The sequence below is a fragment of the Dipteris shenzhenensis genome, chromosome 20 (assembly GCF_047967505.1).
Source record: "Dipteris shenzhenensis isolate YYH24624 ecotype China chromosome 20, Dip_SZ_1.0, whole genome shotgun sequence".
NCBI lineage: Eukaryota > Viridiplantae > Streptophyta > Polypodiopsida > Gleicheniales > Dipteridaceae > Dipteris > Dipteris shenzhenensis.
This window is the reverse complement of record NC_141615.1, coordinates 47,482,334-47,508,509: the sequence shown is the minus strand read 5'-3', so window position 1 is coordinate 47,508,509 and position 26,176 is coordinate 47,482,334. Positions and strand designations below refer to the sequence as shown.

Here is a 26,176-nt window from a genome sequence, read left to right as displayed (position 1 = left end):
ATCTAAATCTAAATCTAGCTGATAGGGCAACGCACCATTTAAGATAGAAAGAATTATCACAATACCAGCAGGTCGCAACTTGGACGAAAACTTCACAAGGTGAAATTTGCATGTCCGCTAATATGGCAGAAGCATATACCTAGATGAATCCAAGAACATTCCCAAACTTATCCTTTAAAAACACAACATAGTGCAGTTTCAATCTCATGATAGTCACTCACAAGGTTGAAAACCATAAACTCCATCATGCATAGCAGGGACTAGCTACTATGACATCCCCACTGACGTCATCAGCGCCCAACAGTGGGTGTAGACCATAGTATAAAAATATGCTCTCATACATACAAATCCACACACCCATACATACTTGAGCATCCATTTATACAAAGTCTTCGTACTGAGTTTCTGTCAGCACTCCGGAGGTGAAGTGCAGACTCAGCCATGACGAAGGCTAGCACTAAAGGAGAAGGCTAATCAAAAGGTAGTCCAAAATCTCTTCAATCAAGCTACAACTGCTTGTGAAGTCTAAACGTTTTCATTTTAGTCTCTCCCCAACGAGCATCTAAATCTAAATCTAAATCTAGCTGATAGGGCAACGCACCATTTAAGATAGAAAGAATTATCACAATACCAGCAGGCCAAACTTGGACGAAAACTTCACAAGGTGAAATTTGCATGTCCACTAATACAACAGAAGCATATATCTAGATGAATCCAAGAACATTCCCAAACTCATCCTTTAAAAACACAACGTAGTGTAGTTTCAATCTCATGATAGTCACTCACAAGGTTGAAAACCATAAACTCCATCATGCATAGCAAGGACTAGCTACTATGACATCCCCACTGATGTCATCAACGCCTAACAGTGGGTGTAGACCATAGTATAAAAATATGCTCTCACACATACAAATCCACACACCCACACATACTTAAGTATCTTGTGGATAGGCTGAAATATGATGGATTTACAGCCATTCACTATGCCTATATGGTCAAAGTGATACACGAACCAGAACCCACTTCTTTTGAGCAAGCATGGGAAAAGAAAAATGGGAGAAAGCCGTGGATGAAGAAATGGTTTCCTTGGAAGCAAATGCTACATGGGAATTGATGCCTTTGCCTAAAGACAAGAATGCAATTGGCCGCAAGTGGGTTTATAAGGTGAACCACAATGTAGATGGTTCTGTGAGTAGATACAAGGCAAGATTAGTTGTCAAGGAGTATGCACAGACATATGGCAATGATTATGAAGAAACATTCAATCCGGTTGCAAGGATGTCAACTATAAGAGCAGTCATTGCTATGGCTACATCAAAGAGATGGTCTTTACATCAGATGGATGTAAAGAATGCCTTCTTGCATGGTGATTTGCAAGAAGAGGTCTATATGGAGCAGCCACCAGATTATGTGCATGCTGTTCATCCTGAGTTTGTTTGCAGGTTGAAGAAAGCCTTGTATGGCTTGAAGCAAGCACCCAGATCATGGTCTGACAAGATAGGACAGTATCTTGTCACTATTGGCTTTCACATTTCCAAGGCAGAGTTCTCACTTTATGTGAGACATACAGAGAAAGGCATTATGCTGCTTGTCATCTATGTTGATGATTTGATCATCACAGGTGATAGTGATGAAGATATCCTTCATGTGAAAATGCTATTGAAGCAGAAGTTTGAGATAAAGGATTTGAGAGAGCTGCGTTATTTCTTGGGCATTGAGGTGATTAGATCCACAAGTGAGATATGGCTCTTGCAGAGGCAATATGGATTGGATATGTTGTCCAAATATGGGATGGCAGGCTGTAAGCCTATTTCAGTTTCTTTAAAGCAGAATGTGAAGTTGAGCGCACATGCAAGTGAGCTTCTGGAATACCCTACTATGTACAGACGCATAGTAGGAAGTTTTATTTATATGACTATTACCAAGCCAGATTTGAGCTATGATGTTGGGTTGGTAAGTCAGTTTATGCAAGCTCCAAGGAAACCGCATTTGGATGCGGCTAGACGCATACTGAGGTATGTGAAGTCCACATTGCAGTATGGACTATTTTATGAGACTGGGGTTCAGATACAGTTACATGGATACACTGATGCTGATTAGGCTGGCAGTATTTCTGATAGACGATCTACCAGTGGATATGTATTCTCTTTTGGGAGTGATACAATCACTTGGAGCAGCAAGAAACAGCCCACAGTTGCCTTGTCGAGCACAGAGGCTGAGTACAGGGGTGCAGCAATGGCTGCATGTGAGGTAGCTTAGTTGGGTAAGCTACTTTATGATATGCATCAGTGAGCCAGTTGTCATTTATTGTGACAACATGAGCAGTATACACTTGGCAAATAACCCAGTCTATCATGCTAGAACAAAGCACATTGAGATGCATTATCATTATGTGCGAGAGAAGATTCTAGTAGGTTTTATTGATCTAATTTATGTCAGCACAGAGGATCAGGTAGCTGACATATTCACGAAGGCATTGGGCACAGAGAAGCTGCATAAGTTCAGAGACCTGCTTGGTGTGTAAAAATTGGGATTGAGCTCAAGGGGGAGTGTTAAGATATCGAGCTCCACTCGTGATATGCCAAGGTGACCATTGTGCATTTATGTCACCGACTTGTTAGCTATAGATGCGGTTGGTACACCGCCCATGAATAATAGCTGGATGACATCTATCTTTATGTACTCTAGTTAGTGGCTCAGTTAGTATGCCACCTAGGTTAGCTGAGTTTGGTTTGAGATCCACATATAGGGTTCACCTATTCCTTTTGTACTAAGAGAGATTCTTTTGGCTTTTACAACTAAGAAGAGGAAAACTGTTTTCAGCCTCCACCTTTGTGTGTATTCCCCCATTGTGTATGTGAGAAAGCTGCAAGTGAGACTCCTTAATTCTCTCCCACTCTCTTCACACCATTAACCACAACCTTCATGAATTTAGGCTCACAAATATTCATTCAAGTTAATTGACCTTTGAGCTCCTCCTGCTAGGAACCGCACCTTCTTTCAGTCATCCTAGCACATCTCCTCCATCCTCACTAACCTTCCTTTATCTCCTCCATCTCCCTCCATCTACTTGTCCCCTCATCGTTCTTGGCATACCTAGTGAGCTCTTCTCAGCATGCATAGATCATCCCTTCATCCACTTCTCCCTCTGTCCAACTTTCTCCTTCAAAACCGTAACCAATTGTTTTGCACGACCTCCTAGTCCTAGCGCCCGCTCTACTCCTCTAGCACCTTTGCCTCTCCTTTTGATGGCTAGATGCCACACTGTTCGCTCCACCTTTCTTCCCTCCTCCTCCTTCAAATATCACCTCTCCCGATTGTTGTTCGTCAACAATGCCTGGCCCGTCTCTCTCCCTATGTGAAGGGTAGTCCAGTCACTTCCGGAGGTGTTACCAGAGGCCAAGGGCCACTAATGTAAGAGGCGAGGAGTGGGTGGTGCGTGAACCTATGACATAGTGGACCTATGAAGTGATACTACAGAGTGTAAGGATCACGCTTGTGGGTGCTAGAGGTGATGTGAATCGTAAAGGAAAGGAAAGAGCAGGCTCTAAAAGATGACTAGGGAAGGAGGAAGAACAATGCTCATAATTGACAATACAAGAGACAATAGACATGAGAAGACTCTGCGAACGAAAGCACATCATAGAGTGAAATGAAACCAAGTACACTAGCCCACCTCAAAGATAGTGCAGCACAGAAGGGCGTTCAATGCGGGGCGAACACTCCATGTGATAAAATAATGGCCAGGAGCTATATACAGGTGTGCGAAGAAATACCTATGGAGGACCTCTTCTCTTTTCTTCCCTCAACAACCTTGCGGCAATATTCCCCCCTTCTATGCCACTTACATCCAGCTAGAAAGAATGCAAGAATCTCAGACTCACCATTTGTTGGCTGAATGCAAGGGTGGGAAGACGCAAGTATGTGGATGCCAAAGTAGGAGTAAGAATGTGCCGAGAGCCCATGAACTCAAAGGTGTCAGAGGACAATCATAAGAGTGGATGAAACCTGTGCATAATGGAACGTCCACCGGCAGGAGAGTCAATCATGTCAAACTCCATGAGGGATAGTGCCTCGGTCTTAGTAGCTGGAGATAACACGGATGAAAGATGGAGAGATAGATCGAGGAATGCCTTCAATATCACCCAAAGCTTGGAGGGATGATCTGATGCATGCTCATCGACGTTGGGGCCACTCGATGCCTCCTGAGATGCGGCTGTCTGTGCGGAACATAGTGTAATCCACCATGATCAGTACTAGAATGGATGATGCATGATGAAAAGCTCGTGCCTAGTGGTCTTGGTGCTTGTCTAAAATAAAACACTCGAACGTGGTGTAGTAGATGGCCTCGAGATAGATGGAAAACTCGAAGCTGCCCTTTGGTGTTTGGGATGCTAGCATAAGGGAAGTCATCGAGCTGCTAGGCTGGGTAACTGGGGCAGGATGGGAAGAGGATCCTTGCGAAGTCATGGTTGCATAAAAAGGAACAAAGAGCACGTCTTTGGGCAAGCGAGGCTTAAATTTGATGTGTTTCTCTAGCATTAGCAAGGGGGCAGCAGGAGGAGATGGCGAAGAGGAGAGAGGGGGGCTAAGCAAGGCGATATGGCAAGATAGGGCAAGAGGCATAGGGGGGGATGACGGGCAGGGGAGGTGATTACACAGGAGGAGATGATGATGGTGCGGGGGGGGGTGATGGCGTAGGAGGGGAGTGATGATGGTGCAAGACGGGGGTGGTGATGACGCAAGAGGGATTGATGGCCCAAGGGGGTGATGGCGTAGGAGGCAGTGATGGTGCCAAGGCATGCTGACGCAAGTGAAGGTAGAAGCAAGTAGGGAGGAGCAAGAGGGAGATGCAAGAAGAGGGTGAGGAGATGCATCGGGAGGAGGGGGCGCAAGGAGGAGAGGGGGCGATGGAAAGGAGGGGGCGATGGAGGGAAGGAGGGAGGAGAGGGTGCGATGGAGGGGACTGGGGGGCGATGGAGGGGAGAAGGGTGCGATGAAGGGGGATGGATGAGAGGTAGGAGCTAGCGCAAGTAGGGTAGTAGGAAGAGGAGGGGCTGAAGCAAATGGAAATTAGGGAGATGGAGGGGAGTGATGAAGGGTAGTAGGGGGAGAGGGGGCAATGGAGGTGAAGGCGCAGTGATGGCACAAGGGCAAGAGGAGGGAGGCGATGGGGCAGGATGGCACAAGCATGGGGCTGGTGCATAACCAAAAGGGGAGGCAAAAAGCATCTTGGCTAAAAATAGAGAGGTGGTGCTAAAAATAGCACAGGAGGAGAGGTGGTCACGATGGCTCTAGTGAAATGGGGAGAAGGGAAGGGATGTGGAGAAGGTGATGGAGAATGGAGAGAGAGGGCTGATTGTATGAGAGAGATGTAGAGGAGTGGAGGTAGAGGGATGAACGTAAGAGGGAGGTGAGGGGAAGTGGAGAGACAGAGATGTATGTAAGAGAGAGAGTGTGGAAGGGTAGAAAGAGAGGGACGATTTAGACACAAGCAAGGTGGGTGGAGAGAGAGAGAGGGTTGAATGTAAGAGAGAGGTGATGGGGTGGAGAGAGAGAGAGTGCATATAAGAGAGGTAAGCATCACAGTTGAGTCACCTTGTGCATCACCAGCGAAGCTAGGTTGACTCCAAGCCACTGAACCTAGGTGACATCAAGCCTCCTTGTGCCCCCACCACCGAACCTAGGTGACACACAAGCCTCCTTATGCATCTCCACCAAAGCTAAGGAAACACCAAGCTAACATGTCCATGTGACACCACAAACATTCATGTACATCAAGTGACCATGTGGAATGTGGATCATGAGCGTTGTCCACCATGCTTGAAGGTGACCAAGGTGTTCCATCTCCCCGAAGGGGTGAATGCATCATGTCGTGTCTTGGTTCACCCCGAGTGACTCATTCATGATATGTCTTGTTGCATCACAGGTGACCTTGTTATTCTAGGTCCTGGGCACCAAGTGTGACCAAGTCATTCTCTATATTCTTAAAGCACTATAGAGATTAAGGCAAGCTTTGTCCTAGGGCCGAGACTGACTTTGTGACTTGAAGCACCAAGGGTGACCTAGGCATACCCCAATTTCTAGTAAGAAGTCAAATCCTCAAAAAACTATGTTGAGAAACCAGGCGAGCTTGAAAACCAATGACAGCCAACTAGTTGAAAAGCCACATACATTTGTTTTTTTTTTTGTGAAAAATCGTATATATACAAAATCGTGAGAGAGAGGTGTTTAGAGAGCCGCGTCACTCTTGAACCATTCACTGGGAAAGAAGCATTCAACCACTCAAATTAGCTAAGTAAACATCGCCATGGGTAATCAGCTTGGAAATGAAGAAAGGGCCCATCCATCCGCCGCTAACAAACTTGGGTTTGTGCTTCAAGAACTTACTCGAATATAGAAAGACCAAATTGCCCACTTGAAACTCACGATCCCAGAGGTTCGTGTCATGCCATGTCCTTTGTCGATTTTCGACTCAGGAATAGAAAGATCACTCTCTTCTTTTTGCTTTCTATTCATGGAGGGATTACAGTGAACCTGTGGATATCTAGGTTCGGGGCTGATCCTACTTGTCCTCGATGCCACGCAGCAATTGAGTTAGTTCAGCATTGCCTCTGGGAGTGCAGATAGGCGAGGACGATCTGAAAGGGTGTTGCCAAGATATTTAGCATATTTCATAGAGCACCCTTCTTCATGACTTGGGGATCAGTGGCATGGTTATCTCTTACTGGCCCTCATGTGTTTTTCAAGGGACATGACTCAGCCACAGCCTTCATTATACAACACCACTCTGTGGAGTCATGTTCTCTCCAGGATGTGTTAGAAAGGTCACCTCCCCATCTGTAAGACCTCAAATGAGGAGAGCGTGGGGGAGGGAGACCTAGGTCAGGATGTGCCCAAAGAGAGAATACCTGGATGTGTAGATCTGGGACAGATCTGGAGCATTCATGGTTGGTGGGGTATCCCAAGGATGAAAGGCTGCATCAGGAGCAGCTCATGTGCAGGAAGATGGCGGGGACACGTTGTCTTGGATCAGGCCTGGCATGAGGCACTCAGAGGACAGCTTCAGGATGACACAAGGCGTGGAGTCATGGCTGGACTGTGGGCAGGATTGCGACCTGCAACAGACACCAGCAGATGGCATCAGCATGGCGAGCCATATGGCGAGGGTAGTGGGCAGGCGAAGGGCCTGCAACAGACCCTGATGATGGTGCATAGGTTGGCGCAGCAGAAGCAGGGTGAACAGGCGCTGACATGGCGGGGGATGGAGCAGCACATGGCAGCCCATATGGAGGGCTCGTTGGGCTGGGCAAAGACAGCCAACCAGGCCTATCTAGGGCTGGCCGAGGGCATGGAATTGTGGGCCAGCAGGCCCTAGAAAAGAGGGCCCCAAAGGGGCATTTATAGGCAGACCAGGTCGGCCTGATCGGCCTGTTTGGCCTTAGGCAGCCTGACTGGTCGGTTTTTTTGCCAGCCCATTAGGGCCTATAAAAGGAGAGGCACTTGCCTCATTTCATCATCACTTGGAGCAGCACGAGTACCAGCAGAAAGGAGCAGCAGGGAGCTTGCCTTAGGCCTCATCACTGGAGAAAAGGGGCTCCTTGTCCTTTTATCAACTTTTTTTGTTCAGAGAAAATAACATTCTGTTAATAAACTCCTTAGTGACACGAACACCAAGGAAAAAAACAACTCCTAAAAATGCAACGATATCCCCTAGCTGGCTGCTCTGTGGGGGATTACTTAGTAAAAGCACTTAACAAATAGCCATCCCAGGGGCTTTTAGTGTCATATTATACCACCATCTGTAAATTATAGGAAAGGGCTTGGCTCCCATTTACCGATGAAGCCTCCCTCTTGCACTTAGCATGATCCGAGTCTCCCTGGAATCTATCCCATCTGCCTCTGAGAGTATGAATGATATCTAGCCAAATGTTGGTTTGCTGCTCGACGGCCTGCCTGCTCCTAGCTGTCCATATGCATCAAGAATTGATGCTCGCTATCAGCTCCCTTGTCTACATGTCCACACCGTCTCTATGAAGTCCTGAGCATGGATGAAGGTTAACTCCTACCCTACCAATCTGGAAGACAAGTGTTAGGAAATGGAGTCAAGATGAGTAATTTGGTGTGTTCTAGTGAGTTCTAGTGTGGGTACTGGTCTAGTGTGTCCTATGGATGCCATGTGTCACATTGGGAGTTATCCCATATGCATTGGTGTTCATATGTGTGTGTACGCTCTATATAAGAGCTGTACTTGTCTCGTGTCAGATCAATCAAGTATCAAGCCTATTGGTCATGTAAGTAATTTTTTGGTTCATTGTTCTTGCTATTTCATTTCCATTCAATTATGTCTTTATTTGAGTATCATTATCACTCTCCCTAGCCTACCCTCTCTCTCTCCTTCTCCACCATGTGCCCTCATGTGGTATCAGAGCCTCCTTTCCTACCTTTCAATTCTCCATGCTCAATCTAGAGGATGAGCGAAAGCCTGCAAATGGAAGCCATCCTCTCCTCAATGATTGAGCTCCCTTCCACCCAATCTCGTCCTCCTTGAGCCTCACTCTGCTTTGCCACTTCATCATCACCTTCCTCTACACCCTCCAACTTCTTCTCCATTTGCCCCCTTTCTACCCGAATGATGGAGGGTCGAATTCATCTCCTTCGCTTCACCATTACCTGAGCCCTCTTAGCTGGAGGTTTTCCATCACAAAGCGCACGTCTAGACCAGCCTATGCTCCAGAATTTCACCTATAACACTCGCATTGCACGAAACTATCGTTGGCATGTCACTCGTCATATCTCTCTGGGAGCAACCATACTCTAATTTCTCTTAGGGAAGGCTGGCCGATAGTTCAAGCTACCTACAGTCCAAGTTTGAGCTTAAATGGTCCACGGGTTGAGGAGAAATCAACGAAAAACCAGTCGCCCTTCATAAGCTTGGCTATGGCGACCAAAGGCGACATTTCATCTATCCTCTACTGTGCTTATATGCTTATATAAGGGCTTTCATTTGCCACAAAAAGCCCCTTGTTTGGAGTTCTGAGGAGTGAGAATTGAAGCCTCCAATCTTGCTCTATTTTCTGCAAGAATTTTTGTCAGTTTTTGAAGTGTAATGCTTGGCCAAGTTGACTAAAAATTAGGGCCTTTGCTGTTGACTGATTGTTTACTGAGTGTTGACTTTGATCTAGCCTTGTGAGTAGACGCTACCCATATCTAGGGTAAGACCTTCAAATCCTGCCTCGACTGCAAGCTGAGTGGCTTCCCTGCAACAAATTTTGCAACACTGGCGGTGACTCTCCACCTGCCATTTTGAGAGTCATGATGTAATCACCCTTGGTAGCTGCTCCCATGGCCAACATCGACATATCTTCAAGGACATCCTTGCCTGATTCTTCACCGACATACTTCTTATTCTTCACCGACATTCTTCTTTGGATCGGGATGTGCACTCTTATGTGCACCAGCTACTTGGGGTCATTTACGGGTTCTTTACCCTTGCTGTGCATAAAATGCATGAAATATATTTTTATTTTCTATGATTGGGGTTCATAAATGTTCTCTACCTTGAGTAGTCTCTCTAAAATGAATGTTTGAGGAGTCAATAAAGGTCCTCTGCCTTAAATCATCCTCCTAAAATGATGTATTGCTTTTATATTTATGGTGTGTGGCTCCATGTCCCTACTTAGTCCCTGAAGCCAAGAGGAGGATGTACTGAGGGAGCCATTTATTGTCTTTGATAGGTCTCTATATCAGGCCTGGCATGTGAGTTCCAAGATGTTGGTACATTGGTCTCCTAGACCTCTAAGTTGGTCATGCATCCATGCATGATGAGCCTCTAAGCCACGCTAGGTGAGCCTCTGAGTCTATACCATGCTCACTAGCCTCTAAGCCATGCTCACTTGCCTCTGAGTTAGCATGGGAGCCATGTCTAGTTCTAGACCGTCATTGCACAGTTCGATGACCAATGTCATGTTCTTGGTTCCATTCTAGTAGTCACTCACCTTTTCTCCATGGGGGGATGTTAGGAAATGGAGTCAAGATGAGTCAGTTTGGTGTATTCTAGTGAGTTCTAGTCTAGTGTGTCCTTTGGATGCCATGTGTCACATTGGGAGTTATTGTTAAGCCAGGCAATCTCCAATTCTCGAGGCCAGGATAAACAGGTACAAACACCACTGGTGACTCTCCAAACCCTGTCAAAGAATCCCCGGATCGGAGGCAAAATCCACAACCAAAGATCTGTCAAAAGCCCCGGTTCAGAGGTCAAACAAAATTAAAAAAAATTATTAAAAAAAGTTTTTCTGGACTGACCAAATCTGGCCGACCAGATTGACCTGGTCGGTCAAATCTGACCAGGTCGGTCAACCTGTTGGTTGACCGACTAAAAGCCCCTTCCTATTTAAAGGGGGGGGGGGGGGGGGGGGCTAGGTATTCCATCATCTCCTCTCTTCCAGCTCCAGAGGTACCTGCACACCCTGAGCCACTTCTGCCTCCTGGCTGCCTCCTCTGCTGCCTCAACTTCTGCCTCCTGGCTGCCTCCTCTGCTGTCCCTCTTTTCTGCTCCAGATCTGCCCCTCCTTTCTGCTCCAGATCTGCCCCTCCTTTCTGCTCCAGATCTGCCCCCTTTTCTGCTCCAGATCTGCCTTCCTTTCTGCTTCAGTTCTGCCCTCCTTTCTGCATCAGATCTGCTCCAATTTCTGCTCCAGATCTGCCTTCTTTTAGCTTCAGATCTGTCCCAACTCCTGCTCCAGATCTGCCCTCAACTTCTGCTTCAGATCTACCTCCAACTTCCGCTCCAGATTATGTTCTTTCTATTCCAAATCTGCAGCAACCCCTGCATCAGTTTGCTGTCTCAGATTTGGTTCAGTTCCAACTTGTGGAGCTAGTGCAGAAGTCCACTACAGTTGTCAGGACTGACGTTTGCTTCCTCCAGAGCTTCTCTCATATCTTCACTTGTACTGAGTTCCGTTTGTGATATATATATCTTCTTCAGCCATTAATTGTCTTCAGTATTTTTTTATTTGTCTCCAAGTATTTTCTTTATATGGTATCAGAGCCAGGTGTGCCAATCGACACCTGAGCCTTGATCTGGGAAGCTTGGAAGATAAATCATCACCTGAAGATGTCTTCTCCCTCTTCCCCGAAGCGATCTCAGCCTGAATCAACCTCTATTCAACCACCACCTTCGACATATGTCGAGAGAGAGTCTGCAAGGATTGAAGGTGATGAATACCTCTCCAAACTCTTTAAAGAATTTGCTGAATTCCAGAAATGGAAGGAACTTGAAGCAGGTACCCACACACCTCGTGCCTCTACCTCTCCACGGTTCTCTCCAATACGTCAACAAGGACCTCTATTCAACTCAGAAGAAGCTGAGCAACATCTCAAGTTCGGTGCCAAGAACAGGTATCCCCTGACGAAAGAGGACAGGCCGGCATGAGAACATTGGATTATTCGACAGTGCCTATTCCACAAGAATCAGTGCAAGGTATGTTGCCCTATTCCCTTAGTGCAACTCCATCTATTATGCAAGGCATAGGAACAAGTAATCACGAGGACACAGATCCATACATGCATGTGAACACTCGCAGACGAGAAAGGAGAAATGCGTCTGACAATGAGTTTCCTTTCGGTTCACATTCTTCCCTCCCTCCCATCCCTCTCATCTCTTCCGCTGCCATCTTTCCTCCAGTGGCTTCTCATCCTCCTCCTTCTCCCATGCCACTGGATTCCTATAGTTTATTTCCCTCTATCTCTCCCGCTGCCTCTTTTTCACCTCTCATGTCTTATCCCGCCTCTCATATTCATCCCTCCCCCTCATGACCTTTTCCAAATTCTTTTATTCCTCCGGTGATGCCGCCTCTCCCTTCTTCTCACTCTGCTTCTATTCCAAATTCTCTTCTGCCTCCACCGGTTGCTTCTCCCTATCATTCTCTTTCTTCCCCTCACCCTGTCTCTGCAACAACCAAACATGCTTTCACTGATATGACTCGTTTTAACGGGTCTAATTATACCACATGGTCAAATCTCATGCGCCATGTGCTTGATTCTCAAGACCTATGGGAACTCGTTCAAGGTACCAAATCGCCACCTGATCCTCATGTTTATCCTCATCAGGTAGTTCGTTCGTGGCGACATCGTAATGCCACTGCCATTGTTGAAATTATGCAAGGACTTTTACCTGAATTTCACTCTCAATTACATCATTTTGATCTTGCCTCTGAGCGATGGGCACATCTCACTGACCGCTATGCAGCTCGAGATCGTACTCATCGCATCAATCTTGACCATGATCTCCAACAATTCCAGATTCTTGCTGACGATGATCTCAAGGTTAAACTAGCAGAGTACCGGCGGTTAGTTGCTGAATTTGCCACAACTGGTCCTCCCAAATCCGAGGATGACCAAGTTACTTTCTTTTTAAATAGACTTCCGCCCAAGTATTTCAGTTTTATGCAACAAATCATTTCTCAACCTTCTCTTCCTACTTTTTATGAGTTTGAATGTCAACTTTTGCGTTATGCTCGTCTTTACTCTCAGGTCCACCAAAAACATAGCATTCCTGCCTCAGAGGGGGCTCTTCTCTCCGGGATTCCAAAAGATCAACCTAGCTCCGGAAAGCCCTCTCCTACTCCTAACCCCTCTAGTAGTAAACCCGCCTGGCACTCCCTTCCCAAAAAGAATAGGTTTTGTCAGCATTGCCACAGAGTTGGGCATATTGACGATGAATGTCGCTCCAAAGCCAAAGGCCTTCTTCCTCAACCCCCCACCACGACTCCTCAACCACCCCGTTGGACTCCTCAGCTCCCTACCACGACTCCTCAACCACCCCGTTGGACTCCACAGCCCCCTACCACGACTCCTCAGCCACCTCGTTGGCATCCTAGGGGTGGTCCTCCTCCTCCTCCTTCGAACACTGGTCTCTGGAGACCCCAGGGCCATGTCACTAATCATTTCACTCCATCTCCTTCCTTTATAACTCCTGAAGGTCTGTCTGAGTGGTCCACCGGAGATTCTCTAGACTTCACTTCTCAAGCCTTGATCCATATCACCGAGCTTGACTCCTCCTCTCCCTTATCTGGGTCAGCTTTTCATACTCTTCCATGTGGCTCTAAATCTTCTTGGATTGTGGATAGTGGAGCCACTCATCATATGACCCCTCATCCTGATCTCTTCATTTCTCGCCAACCGGCGACAGAGGGAGTCCGTTGTGGCAATAACTCCGTTGCTTCTATTCATGGTGTTGGTTCAATAACTTTTGATACTGACAAAGGTCCCAATCTTGCTCAATTGGATCAAGTGTTTTATGTCCCCCAATTAGGGGTCAACCTTCTTTTTGTTCATCAACTTTGCCTCCTTGGTCGCACAGTGCTATTTACAAAGATGCATGTTGACATCATAGATGAGTCCTCGGGACTCCTTCTAGCTCGAGGTGATGCTCAACCTAATGGTCTGTACTTTATAACTCAATTTCTTGCGACTCCGTCCCATTGCGGTTCTGAGTTTCATCGGCTTTATGGTAATGCTACCCTGAAAGATCCAACTGACACAGAACGATTATGGCATTATCGTCTGGGACATTTGTCTTATGACTCTTTATATGAAATGTCTCGGGATCATCTAGTTGATGGCCTACCTAAATTATCGCGAGCTAAAGATATTTGTCATCCCTGTCAATTAGGTAAACAAAGCCGCACTCCTTTTCCTTCTCATTCCACTTCTCGAGCCAGTGAGATTTTGCGTCTAATTCACCTCGATATTAGTAGCAAATCTCCTGTTCCTTCCCTCAATGGTTCACATTATTTCTTCTTAATTGTGGATTATTACTCTCGCTATCAATGGGTGTTTTTCATGAAAGAGAAATCCGACACTTTTTCTTTCTTTGCTACTTGGGCTCGCTTGGTTATGAACCAAACGGGAAAGTCTATTGGGATTGCTCGTAGTGATAATGGTGGTGAATTCATTTCCCATGAATTCACTCAATTCCTTCAAGAGCATGGTATCCAACGCCATCTTACATCTCCAAATTCGCCTTCCCAAAATGCTCGTGTCGAACGGAGACAACGTACTGTCATGAACATGGCCCGTTCCATGCTTTTTGCAGCCGAGTTGCCTGAACGTCTCTGGCCAAAAGCCATCAATACTTCTGTCTATATCCTTAATCGCTATCCTACTCAACCCATCCTGAACATGACGCCTTTTGAGGCCTTCTATGGCTATCGTCCTTCTATTTCTCATCTTCGCATCTTTGGCTGCCGCGCGTACACTCATACTCCCAATGATACTCGCGGTAAACTCGAACCTCGTGCTGAACTTTTTCTTCTAGTTGGCTACTCGGCAGAGGCCAAAGCTTATCGTTTATTTGATCCTCGTACAAACAAAGTTTTGGTTCGCCGAGATGTGGTCTTCGATGAAAGAGCAGTGCTAAAAAATTCCTCTATTCTCTCTCCTGATGACGTATCTACTCCAGTTCCCTCCGACAATTCTCCACCCGAAATTCCTTCCTCTCCTCCCGAAACATCTCTCTCCCCACCCATTGCTTCTCCTCACGACCCGCTGCCACGCTGGTATCGCCAAACTATGAAGGATTCCGGGATTATTCCTGTCGAACTTCCTCCTTCTGGTCCTCGCCGCTCTACTCGAATAACTTCTTCTACTACCACTGCCTCTTTTTTTACCACGGCCTATATCATACATTCTAAACCTGCCACTTGACAGGAAGCAGTTCAAAATCCTACGTGGCATCGTGCTATGGAACAGGAGCTTGAAAGTATTGATCGCAATCAGACCTGGATCTTGGTCAATCGACCCACTCACAAAAAGGTCATCGGAACCAAGTGGATCTTCCGAACAAAACTCAAAGCCGATGGCACACTGGACAAATACAAAGCCCGCTTAGTAGTGCAAGGATTCCGCCAAAAACATGGTATCGATTATGAGGAAACCTTTGCCCCTACTGCTCGGTTAACTTCCTTTCGTCTTCTTCTCGCCCTAGCTGCTCATCACCACTAGACTATCTATCAAATGGATGTCAAGAGTGCCTTTCTCAATGGCTACCTTGATGAAGAAGTCTATGTGACTCCCCCACCAGGTTTTTCTCCTCCTGGCCATGAAAATAAGATTTTCCGTCTCCGCAAAGCTCTTTATGGGCTTAAACAAGCACCTCAATCATGGTTCCACCGGATAGACACCTTCCTCAAAACTAATGGTTTTCATTCTACTCCCTTTGATCCAAATTTATAAATCCATCATTCGTCAGAGGGGGTCTGCTTTATTTTACTCTATGTTGATGATCTTTTGCTTTTAGGCTCCACTCCCACTACACTTCAATACATTAAAACTCAACTCAGCATCACTTTTGAAATGACTGATCTCGGTCGGCTCTCCTATTTCTTAGGCATGGAAGTTGTACAACATTCTGGTGGTATTTTTGTTTCTCAACAGAAATATGCTCTTCAACTCCTTGATCAAATCATTCCTCATGAGCCTAAGCTGGCTGCCACTCCCTTAGATCCCACCGTAAAGCTCTCAAAAGACTTGGAGTCTCCTCCCTTTGATGAACATCTCTATCGCCAGGTTGTTGGCAAACTCCTCTGGCTCTTTCACACTCGTCCTGATCTTGCTTACTCCGTCTCTATTCTCAATCAGTATTTTAATGAACCCAAGCTCACTCATTGGCATGCATGTATTCGTATCTTGCGGTTCATTCGTGATACTTACTCTTATGGTTTACATTTCAGACCAGGACTAACCCTACAGGGATACACTGATTCCGACTGGGCTGGTGACCTGGACAATCGTCGTTCTCATGGCGGCTATATTTTCTCGTTTGGCTCGGCACCTGTTTCTTGGTCTAGCTGTAAACAAGAAACTGTTGCTGGTTCTTCTACTGAGGCTGAATACCGGGCCTTGTATGATTGTACCACAGAGGCCATATATCTCCGATAGTTTTTGGCAGAGCTTCACTTTCCTTGTACTGAGCCCACGATCCTCTACGTTGACAACAAAAGTGCCATTGCTCTCGCAGGCAATCCCATTTTTTCCAACCGCACCAAACATGTAGGTGTTCACTTTCATTTTACTCGTGAGCAAGTGGAATTAGGTACTATTCGGTTGATCTATGTTCCAGCTGCCGATAATCATGCTGATATTCTTACCAAGCCGGTTAATCGCCCTACTCTTGAGCATCTCTGCCCACGGTTGGGGATTGGTTTACCTCCTCCTTCTTAGCAGATTTTTTTTCTTTTTGTGTACTTAAGGAAGTGAACAAATCCCCTGCGAGGGCACTCCTTCAAGTCTTTCTTTTTTTTGTACCATCATCTGGGCATTTAGTGAAGATGAAAACCTACTTTGTAGGCATCTCCATCTAAATGAAAACCCTTTATTCCCAAAAAAAAAAAAAAAAAAAAAAAGGCTGATGAAGAAGATAGATCACTCATGGAACACCTCTTTGCTTCTCCTGTCTACATTGGACATTGAGAGGGGGTGTTAAGCCAAGCAATCTCCAATTCTCGAGGCCAGGATAAACAGGTACAAACACCACTGGTGACTCTCCAAACCCTGTCAAAGAAACCCCGGATCGGAGGCAAAATCCACAACCAAAGATCTGTCAAAAGCCCCGGTTCAGAGGTCAAACAGACCAAATCTGGCCGACCAGATCTGGCCGACCAGATTGACCTGGTCGGTCAAATCTGACCAGGTCGGTCAACCTGTTGGTTGACCGACTAAAAGCCCCTTCCTATTTAAAGGGGGGGGGGGCTAGGTATTCCATCATCTCCTCTCTTCCAGCTCCAGAGGTACCTGCACACCCTGAGCCACTTCTGCCTCCTGGCTGCCTCCTCTGCTGCCTCAACTTCTGCCTCCTAGCTGCCTCCTCTGCTGTCCCTCTTTTCTGCTCCAGATCTGCCCCTCCTTTCTGCTCCAGATCTGCCCTCCTTTCTGCTCCAGATCTGCCCTCTTTTCTGCTCCAGATCTGCCCCCTTTTCTGCTCCAGATCTGCCTTCCTTTCTGCTTCAGTTCTGCCCTCCTTTCTGCATCAGATCTGCTCCAATTTCTGCTCCAGATCTGCCTTCTTTTAGCTTCAGATCTGTCCCAACTCCTGCTCCAGATCTGCCCTCAACTTCTGCTTCAGATCTACCTCCAACTTCCGCTCCAGATTATGTTCTTTCTATTCCAAATCTGCAGCAACCCCTGCATCAGTTTGCTGTCTCAGATTTGGTTCAGTTCCAACTTGTGGAGCTACTGCAGAAGTCCACTACAGCTGTCAGGACTGACGTTTGCTTCCTCCAGAGCTTCTCTCATATCTTCACTTGTACTGAGTTCCGTTTGTGATATATATATCTTCTTCAGCCATTAATTGTCTTCAGTATTTTTTTATTTGTCTCCAAGTATTTTCTTTATAGTTATCCCAAGTGCATTGGTGTTCATATGTGTGTGTGTGCTCTATATAAGAGCTGTACTTGTCTAGTGTCAGATCAATCAAGTATCAAGCCTTTTGGTCATGTACGTACTTTTTTGGTTCATTGTTCTTGCTATTTCATTTCCATTCCATTATGTCTTTATTTGAGTATCATTATCTCTCTCCCTAGCCTAGCCTCTCTCTCTCCCTCTCCATCATGTGCCTTCAACAAGCTGCCCTGAATGTCCTCATAACCACAAGAAGTCCTCTATCCATAACCCAAGGCCACTGCTCTCTAGGTTACCACGATATCATCATGAATCTCCACAAATGCCACCCTCAAAGCTTTCCTCCATACTTCCCAAATGCACAATGACGTCCCAAGCCACCTTCACCCTATCGGGCGGCCATCCCTTTCTAACCAGATGAAGTTTCTGATGAGTAGCTTCACCTTGCCATGCAAGATCTAGAAAAGTTCCAAGAAGAGGTTATGTACCACATAGTAGCAAGCAAAACCTGGTTGCGCAACCACTGCTCTACCTACCAAGGATAGCTTGGCTGAGGTCCAATGCAAGAGCTTCCTTCAATTGCTCAGAGTGATGGTGTCAATTGCTCTCTGATGTAACGTCCAGCCCTACATGACATCCCAGATATCACACTACAATCCCCAAGTAAAATCTCCGTGCAGCCTCCAGTCTGTTGTGGTGAATGACTGACCCAAATCCCGTAGACTTGTGCCAGTTAATAAGAGCTCCCAAAGCAATTAAAAAATGCCTCCATGGTTGAAACAAATGCCATTATGTTGTCTATCCCTCCATCAAGATGCCTCCTCTCGAAAAACTCCTCATAGCCTCTACGATAAATAGGAAAAGTAGCGGGGCCAAGGGACATCCCTGTCTCACTCATCTGGCTATATGAAATCTATCCCATCGGGCTCCCTAACTAAAACTTGGCTATGTGCTGACGTATACAGTGCTGACCACCATGCTATCCACTATCTTGAGAAGCCCATCCGGACCGAATTCCCCTCAAGAAACTCCCACCCTATCAGACTTTCTCAAAATCAAAAAGCAGACCCAATAAGTCTTCCTTTGCGAAACTATGCCAGCACTGTGGCCTATTGAAAATACTCTAGTTCCGCACAAGGCCTATCTGGGTGGGTTGAATAATGTCTACAGCCGATGGCCATCTACCCATTTGCCCCTGACTATAACAGATGCGCATTAACGGAGGTGCCACAATTGCACGGAGGAAGACCTTGAGACAATCCCACTATCTCTGGAGCTTCCCCCAGCATAGAGGATTTTGCAGGGTGCCCTTTGGATAGTGGCTCAGATGTAGAGGCCGCAGCAGCAGGATTTTACCTGGGGATGGCAGCCCTGGTCAACAAAGGGCCTTCTCCTTTGGCACACTCTCCCCAACTTACAAGATCCAGGGATATAGTATCTTCCAGATCAAGATAAAGGAAGTGACACCCCCTTCTCGGCGGCATCCTATTTCTTCCCAAAGAACAGTGTTTGGGGGCATCACTACTTGGAACAGCTAGGTCACATGCTACAGCTTGTGATGGGAGGCCACTAGATCCCCCCATTGGCTACCCTTGTCACCATGGTAGGACATCATCTACACCCTGCACGTCATTTGGGAGCATGAGACGTTTGGATCTAGGACGACCATCAAGAGGCGGGGCATATTTGCAAGGCTTGGCCTGCATATATTTCACACACCCTCATTGCTAGCCCCTGTTTCAGAGATTCCCTAGGCAGTTACGTGAGTTCTCTGGAAATACGTTGGATGACATCCAGTTTTCTCTTTGTTTTAAGCCACCTACTCATCTATTTATTTCACATATGGATACTACATGTAGAGGACTGAATTCAGGAAATCAAGTGTCTTATGTCTATTCACATTGCTTTATACATAAAAATGAACTTAATTTCCATGTACAAAATAGTCAAATCTCAGTGGATGATTACCTTTTCAGACCCTTTTATGATGAAGTAACCTCCAACATCAAAATAACAGTGCCCTCGGTGAAGCAATTCCCTCATATCAAGATTACGCATCTGACAGAATTCAGAATTCACCATTACTGGAATCTTCCCAATGAGGACATCCTGACAGACCTCATCTTGTATGACTGTCTGTCCAATGCTTGTATGTCTTGATTTATCAAATGAGATATTCTGTCCCAATTTTCCTTTACCTTTGTCGCAAACCATGGGTGTATACACCTGCAAAGGGTTAGAATCTGGTAAGTAAGAAGTTGATATACTACATTTTTTATTGTTTAGACCTTAACAAAAACATAGGTCTTTTCTCTTTCTTTAAGACGAACTTTAGAGGACATTTTGAAAAAATGGGTTGCCTAAATCTCTCCGGTTTTTCTCAATTCTAGCCCACAAAAAATTTATTAAGGGAGGTTTTGGTGAGCATTAAGAGAGATTGAGGTTAGGCATTTTTATATGCCTTGGTTAGGGGAGGCTCCCCTCATTTGGGGTTCAGTGCTCAAAAAAAATGTCTTTCTAAGCCCTTATTTTAACAGGTGATCCTAATCATAAAATTTCCCAAATTTTCAAATAAATATCAAGATTTTCAACTAAAACAAATACATTCTATCCCTTAAAATAAAAGGCAACCTGGGATTTCTGAATTTCAATGAAGAAAAGTACACTACAAATAGAGTTCTATGAGCACTAGTGGGGTTGTTTCCCCTGTGTTGCCATGAAGTAAGTAGGGGCCTTGAGGAGGCCCTTCGTCTAACAAATGGAGACCAGACATTGGGGTTGACCAGACATTGGGGTTGTTTTTGTCTGGCCTGCTCACCATTCCTTAGATAGAAGGGCTGACTTCAGCCTAGCCTTTCCATCAGGAGGAGGAAGGAGAGGTTGACAACTCAGCCTTAGGCTTATAAATATGGCTCTAGACGAAGGGTTCCCCCAAGAATGTCAGCTTAGTAGAATTGTTCCGATCCACAAAGGGGGAGATAGCAAGTTGGCAAAGAATTATCGGACAATCATAGCGAGCACCCTAATGGTAAAGCTATATGGCACTATACTTGTGACCTGGATTGCTGGATGAAATGCATTTTAAGGTAGCCATGTACTATTTGACAGAATCTTCAGGGCCTGAACAGTGCTTTGCACACCCTACATAATACAAAGGAGAACTTATCTGAACTGGTCTACATTTTAGAACAAAGAAGAAAGGCTTGCGACCCTTTCTGGCACAACCTCTTATGAGTTCCTCACTCAGGTTTTCTGTCGTATTGGCATGACAAAGTTTCCTCTATGCATCTTCTTTGGGCAGCTTAGCCATAGTTTTCTATCAAACATATGTTAAACATAAACAAAGCCAAAAGCATGCTACATAACAAGACACTGAAATGGAAGATCTATGTTAGCAAAAGGACCTTAATTCGTATATCAACTCTAATTCCTGCACTGTATGTCATTCTCCGGAGTCGAGCTTCCTTTGGAAACAGAGGCTCTACTTTGCCATCCTTTGATGTCCACTCTGGCTTTGTTACTTTCACCTTGCCAAAGCTCACCCGTGCATGCTTCCAAACTGCTCCACTCTGTCCAGGATCTGTCTTATAGCTTGGTTTGATCTCAATATCTCCAATTTCATCAAAAGCCTTTTGTATCCCATATTTCATGAACTTATCAAATGATCCCACTTGATGAGCAATCAAGCTTCTACTTTCAAAGATAGCCCTTTCAACTTTCTGCAAGCTCTGTTCATCCATCCAATTAATGCTCTCTTCATTTCTCTTTTTTGTTTCCTCCTGTACTACTTCAGCTACATTTAGGCTTTCCAAATCTGAACCTAGGGAAGTCCCTAACAAGTCATGGAGATCATCATCATATGCATTTTCCCTACTTTGAATCTTATCCAACACACACTTGTGGTACGTACTTTTCTCAAGTGTAGCTCCTTTCTACCAAATAATAGATAAGTGACCTTTGAATATTAAAATCACCTGGAAATGTCACAAACCACACGAAGTCATTTAAAAGAAAAGAAGCTTGTTCTAAAAATGATTACATATGCTGCTAAAACAAAAGATGCATGCTCTAAAGATTCTCAGACAACCCACTCAGCTAGTAAAAATGGAAATGTGCTATGTTTCATAAAGAAAGAAGTGTTGTATCAGCCTAATATCATCCTTTGGATCTTCATCATTTGTAATCTCAATACCCTCCAAAATAAATGTGCAGCATTGGATAGCACTGGACTATTACACATTTTTAAAGACATCAATAGTACTGATAACAAGACAGAGAATTTAATGATCGACTACCACATCCACGGAAGCAAAGGTGAAGGAGGGAGAGAGACTCCTTGTAACCCAGCTAAAACCAGAGCTGTCTTTTTCTGCTTCACCTTCACATGAAGCTCATACATCTCAATTCCTCCTCCTCTCTCCTGATTCCATGACAATCCCACGTACGGAAACCATCCACCCAAAATCTCCAGACTCTTCCCCATCCCTCATTCACACCGAACCTTATCACATTTTCAACAACTCTACCCCCTCATGGGACCTAATCAATCCCATAACTTGGCAACCATTGTCCCAATCGACACGAGGACAGTCACGTCTGGGAGCCCACGTAATTCTTCATCCCCCTCTGGACTCCAAAGCGAAGATGTGTTTACAAAACCCTCCGTATGGCCTCCCACACTGGTGACTTTAAAACAGACAAAACACTCCATTTGGCCACTGACAAAATTTTCAAATAACAGTACCCATGGATGAGACCCAGAAAAGTGTTTAACAACTCAGAAAGGCATGTCTTAAGACATGTTGGATATTCCAGATGTACAATCAAAGTCCAAAAGCATATAGTTTGTTTATAGGATGTTGCTTGTCATATAAGATTATCAAATTGCATCCTTCTTACATTTCCCAGGATTGTGGAATAAACATCTGCACCATAATGGTGAAAGAAGCTAGGAATAAATGTAAGCATTTATTGCTGCACACCTGGTTTGTTTGGTAAACTGTTGGCTTCAAGCATCACAGAACCTTCCTGCAGATACGGCAGTTCAATCCACTGCAAACCCACTCTTTTTTCCATGTGACTGCTTATGTGCTAGCATCTTCTTTTATAACCTCTATCACCATCATGTGACTAGCTCCTCTTATTTGCTGTCCACAAAGCTGTCCATACAAGAGGAACGGCTGACAGGGACCAGATAATGGTTATGCCTCTCCAAGACATTCTAGTTATAGACTAAGACATTCTACTTATAGACTAACGCACGTTGAGCATAATTAGACATTCAACAGGGGTGTACCACTTTCCTGCACACCTGTTTGTGCACATGTCCTTTCATCTGCAAGTATTCACTGTCCATTTAAGAGACCGTTTAAAATATACATACATTATTTGTCTTCTGCATACTTTCTCTCAATAGTGAATACTAGTACCTACTATTATTCAGTCAAAAACAAAAAGTGTATTATGTCTCAACAAATGAAAAGGGATGGGAGAGCAAAAGTTTGTCCCAAACCCTAAAAGTACAACTTGAGGAGAGGTGAAATCCCCTACAAGCGTGCATGATCAACCCCCCACCCCCCAAGCGCCCCAAAAAATAAAAAAGATAGCATTATTCAATCCTGATCTTGATCCATATCCAGAAAAATGCCAATGAGGAAGGGCACAACGCCAAGTCATGCCATACTCCAACAATAGCGAGAACGTCATTTTCCCACACTCTGAGGAAAGTCTTTGCTTAAGGTCAAGCAGCCTAAGACTTCACAAAGCACCTGTTAAACTGGTTCCTCACAGTTTAAGTGATATCTGGCCTGATTTATGTTAGATCTATGACCAGTATGCAAATGCACACCATGTCATCCAAAACCATGTCCTTCAAATTGAGAGGTGGAAGGCAATCTCCCAAAGTGAGAATAATGAGGAATCACAAACTGGGATTTGTGTGCAGATGAAGTCACTAAAAAGGTGAAAGATCGCAAGAAGATCACAAGATCCCAGTGTGGAGAGGGTCTCGTCAAATGGTTTAGCCACGTCATGTAGTGCATGCCCTATATGGGATTTCCATAATGCTCAACCCAAAATAAGAGTCAAAATCACAATGAAAGGAAACTAAGATCAATCAGCAAATGTCCCACCAAACGTTTGACACCCCCAGCCTGGAAAGAACAGCGCCAACAGATCATGAATCTGCCTACCCTCTAAAGCCAAATGCCCACTGCTAAGTCACAATTCTGGGTAAAGAATAGAAAGACTGTAAATTTTTTAGCTATCTGCCATAGATGCCAACAATAATAAGACGGCACAGTGACGACCAGCTCAAATTAAAAATGTACACTGATGCTGACAATCCATCTGTAATTTCACGTATTTCCAAGCAATCACAGGATGCTTCCAAACTCGTCTAACCCAATGAGGAAGAGTACTCATAACTTGAGGTGGCTTCAATATAAAGATCAAATCTATCTCTATATGGGTTTCTCATATGTCTAGAAGCAGAACAATGGGTGAAAGAGTCAAAAGAACATGCCTCATGAGAGGCAAATTTGTAGAAGTCATATTTACATTTTCAGGAGTCAGAACAGTATTTAAGACCAGGCCCACATGAGGGCAAATGATACAAGGCCAAAAAGGGCATTGCTAGCCACACCTCTCTTTTTTAGCACGGTTGCCGCAGAGCAGTGGGACCCTAGAGAGGCTGCTCGATACAGTTGAAAGACCATCGGCAATAGCATGCAGTCAGGCGCCCATGGCTTCTTGTTAGCGATTCGTGGCTTCTTGTTAGAATCTACTTAGTTTCTTCTTCAGCAGGAAGTAGCACTCGGGACATGAGAATGCAAGTAGCTTCAGACACTGACACTGCCAATGACAGCAGGGAATTTGTATTTTGGACCCGAAAGAACAAACTAAGGCTTTATAGCCTAAGCTTTTGGTGAGGGGAATAGGTCCTGTATTCTGGATGATGGAGGTGAAGGCATTCCTTGTCCTCATTGGCTCTTATTTCCAATTCATGAGTCTCATGCACATTCCGGTTTTATTTATGATCTCCTGCGCATTTGGGTATAAGATGACACACTTTGAGTTGAGCAGCCCTGAAGCTAGTACAAATTCTCCAACAAGGAGATTTTCATGTTATGGCAATCAGCTTTAAGAATCTTTCTTTTGTCTTAGACCTTTCGGATTCTTCTTTGCTGACCTACTGGTTCCTTATCACAGTGCCTCTTTTCTCTTGCATTGAAAAGCCTCTTCCATGCCATGTCTTGCAACAGTCTCCTCTCATGCCCGTCCTGTTCTTCAAACCCATTAATTATGATGGCTCTCCTTTTATCAATAGTCCCATGGGACTTAACACTACTACTAGTTCAGTGGCATGATTTACCTACCTAGAGCACTTTAGTGACATCCCATGTGATTAAGAAGCTTCTGATGACCTACTGTGTCACTTATCACAGTGCCACTTTTCTCTTGAATTGCAAATCCTCTTGTATGCCATGTCTTGCAACAGTCTCCTCTCATGCCCGTCCTTTTCTTCAAACCCATTATTATTTGCAAGGTAGCTTCATTGTGATGGCTTTCCTAATGTCAATAGTCCCATGGGACTCAGCACTACCACAAAGCGTGACCAATCACATTTATCCAAGAGCTAACGACTGGCCAACAAATGGCACACACAAGCCCACCCAATGGGCAAAGTAAGTTCCTCCCTTGCCTCTATGCTCATATTTGAGCCTTGACACTTGGGGAGCTGAATATATCACATGGACAGCTAACATTAATTGGCATACCTTGCTTTTGTTATGCACTTCAACCAAAAAACCAACTTGTCTCATCAGAAAAATATCCACTTACCAATTGATCAAACCCCACAATGCATGTGACCTTACACAATTTGGTCCTCTCTAGCTAGCAATCAACCAACGGAATCCCATTCAATTCTCTTCGATCAAAATTCTTTATTTTAAGGGTACACAAGTGAGCAGATATCTACCAAGTTTGCCTATAAAAGCAAAATGGACAATGCACCTTTAATGTCATACATTTGCCCACAAGACAAAAACCATAAACTTCATCACGCATAGCATGGGACTCACACGACAACCCAAGGGCAGCTTCGTTCCAAAAACATTATTCCTTGTTCCTATTTTTCGCTCGTCGAGACCTATCAACACCATCATAGAGATGACGAGCCGTCACTACAAAAAAATTAACATCACTATGGAAAGGCGGCATCAGCGCAGGAAGGTGATACCAGTTACCACAGGAAGGAATTTAATATTCCATTTGATAACGTATGCATTCATGTATGTGGATACTACGATCCTTTGACGAATTACGGTAACCTCCGCGCGCAGTAACGAGCACAAAGAGCGCTTCAGAGTAGGAGGTAAGGAGCGGAGACCCTTTAATCTCTAGCGCAACGAAAACGATTGTTCAACGTGTCTCTACCAGGCAAAGAGTAAGCAAAGGGTAGAACGTCAATGACAAAATGCAAACTGGGTCGTGCAGCCAACAACGCGGGTGATCTCTGGAGTTGCATTACCGCCTTGGTGCCCGTCTCCCCTGGTGGTGGTGCTCTTTGAATTAGATGGGCTGGAGTGATGCATGCGAAAATGCCATGGGGAACAAAGAGCCAAGGATGAAGACCGAGCAGAGAAGTGTTGGCCAACTAGTTTTGTTAAGTGTGTGGGCTGCAAGAGGGATGGAAGGGAAGAGGAGATGAGGATTGAAGAGGGAAGGATGGAGATGGTGAGGAGTGACAGGGAAGGGAGGTGGCGAAGCAGCA

The 26,176-nt window shown here is 45.1% G+C and overlaps 1 protein-coding gene across 1 annotated transcript in view; it reads right to left on the bottom strand.

Moving 5' to 3' along the window:
- The window catches only part of LOC147889770 (DNA-directed RNA polymerases IV and V subunit 2-like), a 94,201-nt gene extending 68,040 nt beyond the window's left edge, over positions 1 to 26,161 (bottom strand). The window contains exons 1-3 of the mRNA XM_087391922.1: positions 25,934 to 26,161; positions 20,805 to 21,374; positions 19,369 to 19,626 (exon numbers count right to left, since the gene is read on the bottom strand). Coding sequence (XP_087248048.1) covers positions 19,369 to 19,626; positions 20,805 to 21,140 — 594 coding nt within the window. The 5' untranslated portion in view covers positions 21,141 to 21,374; positions 25,934 to 26,161. The remainder of the gene's footprint in view (positions 1 to 19,368; positions 19,627 to 20,804; positions 21,375 to 25,933) is intronic.
- Positions 26,162 to 26,176: the final 15 nt, after the last annotated feature.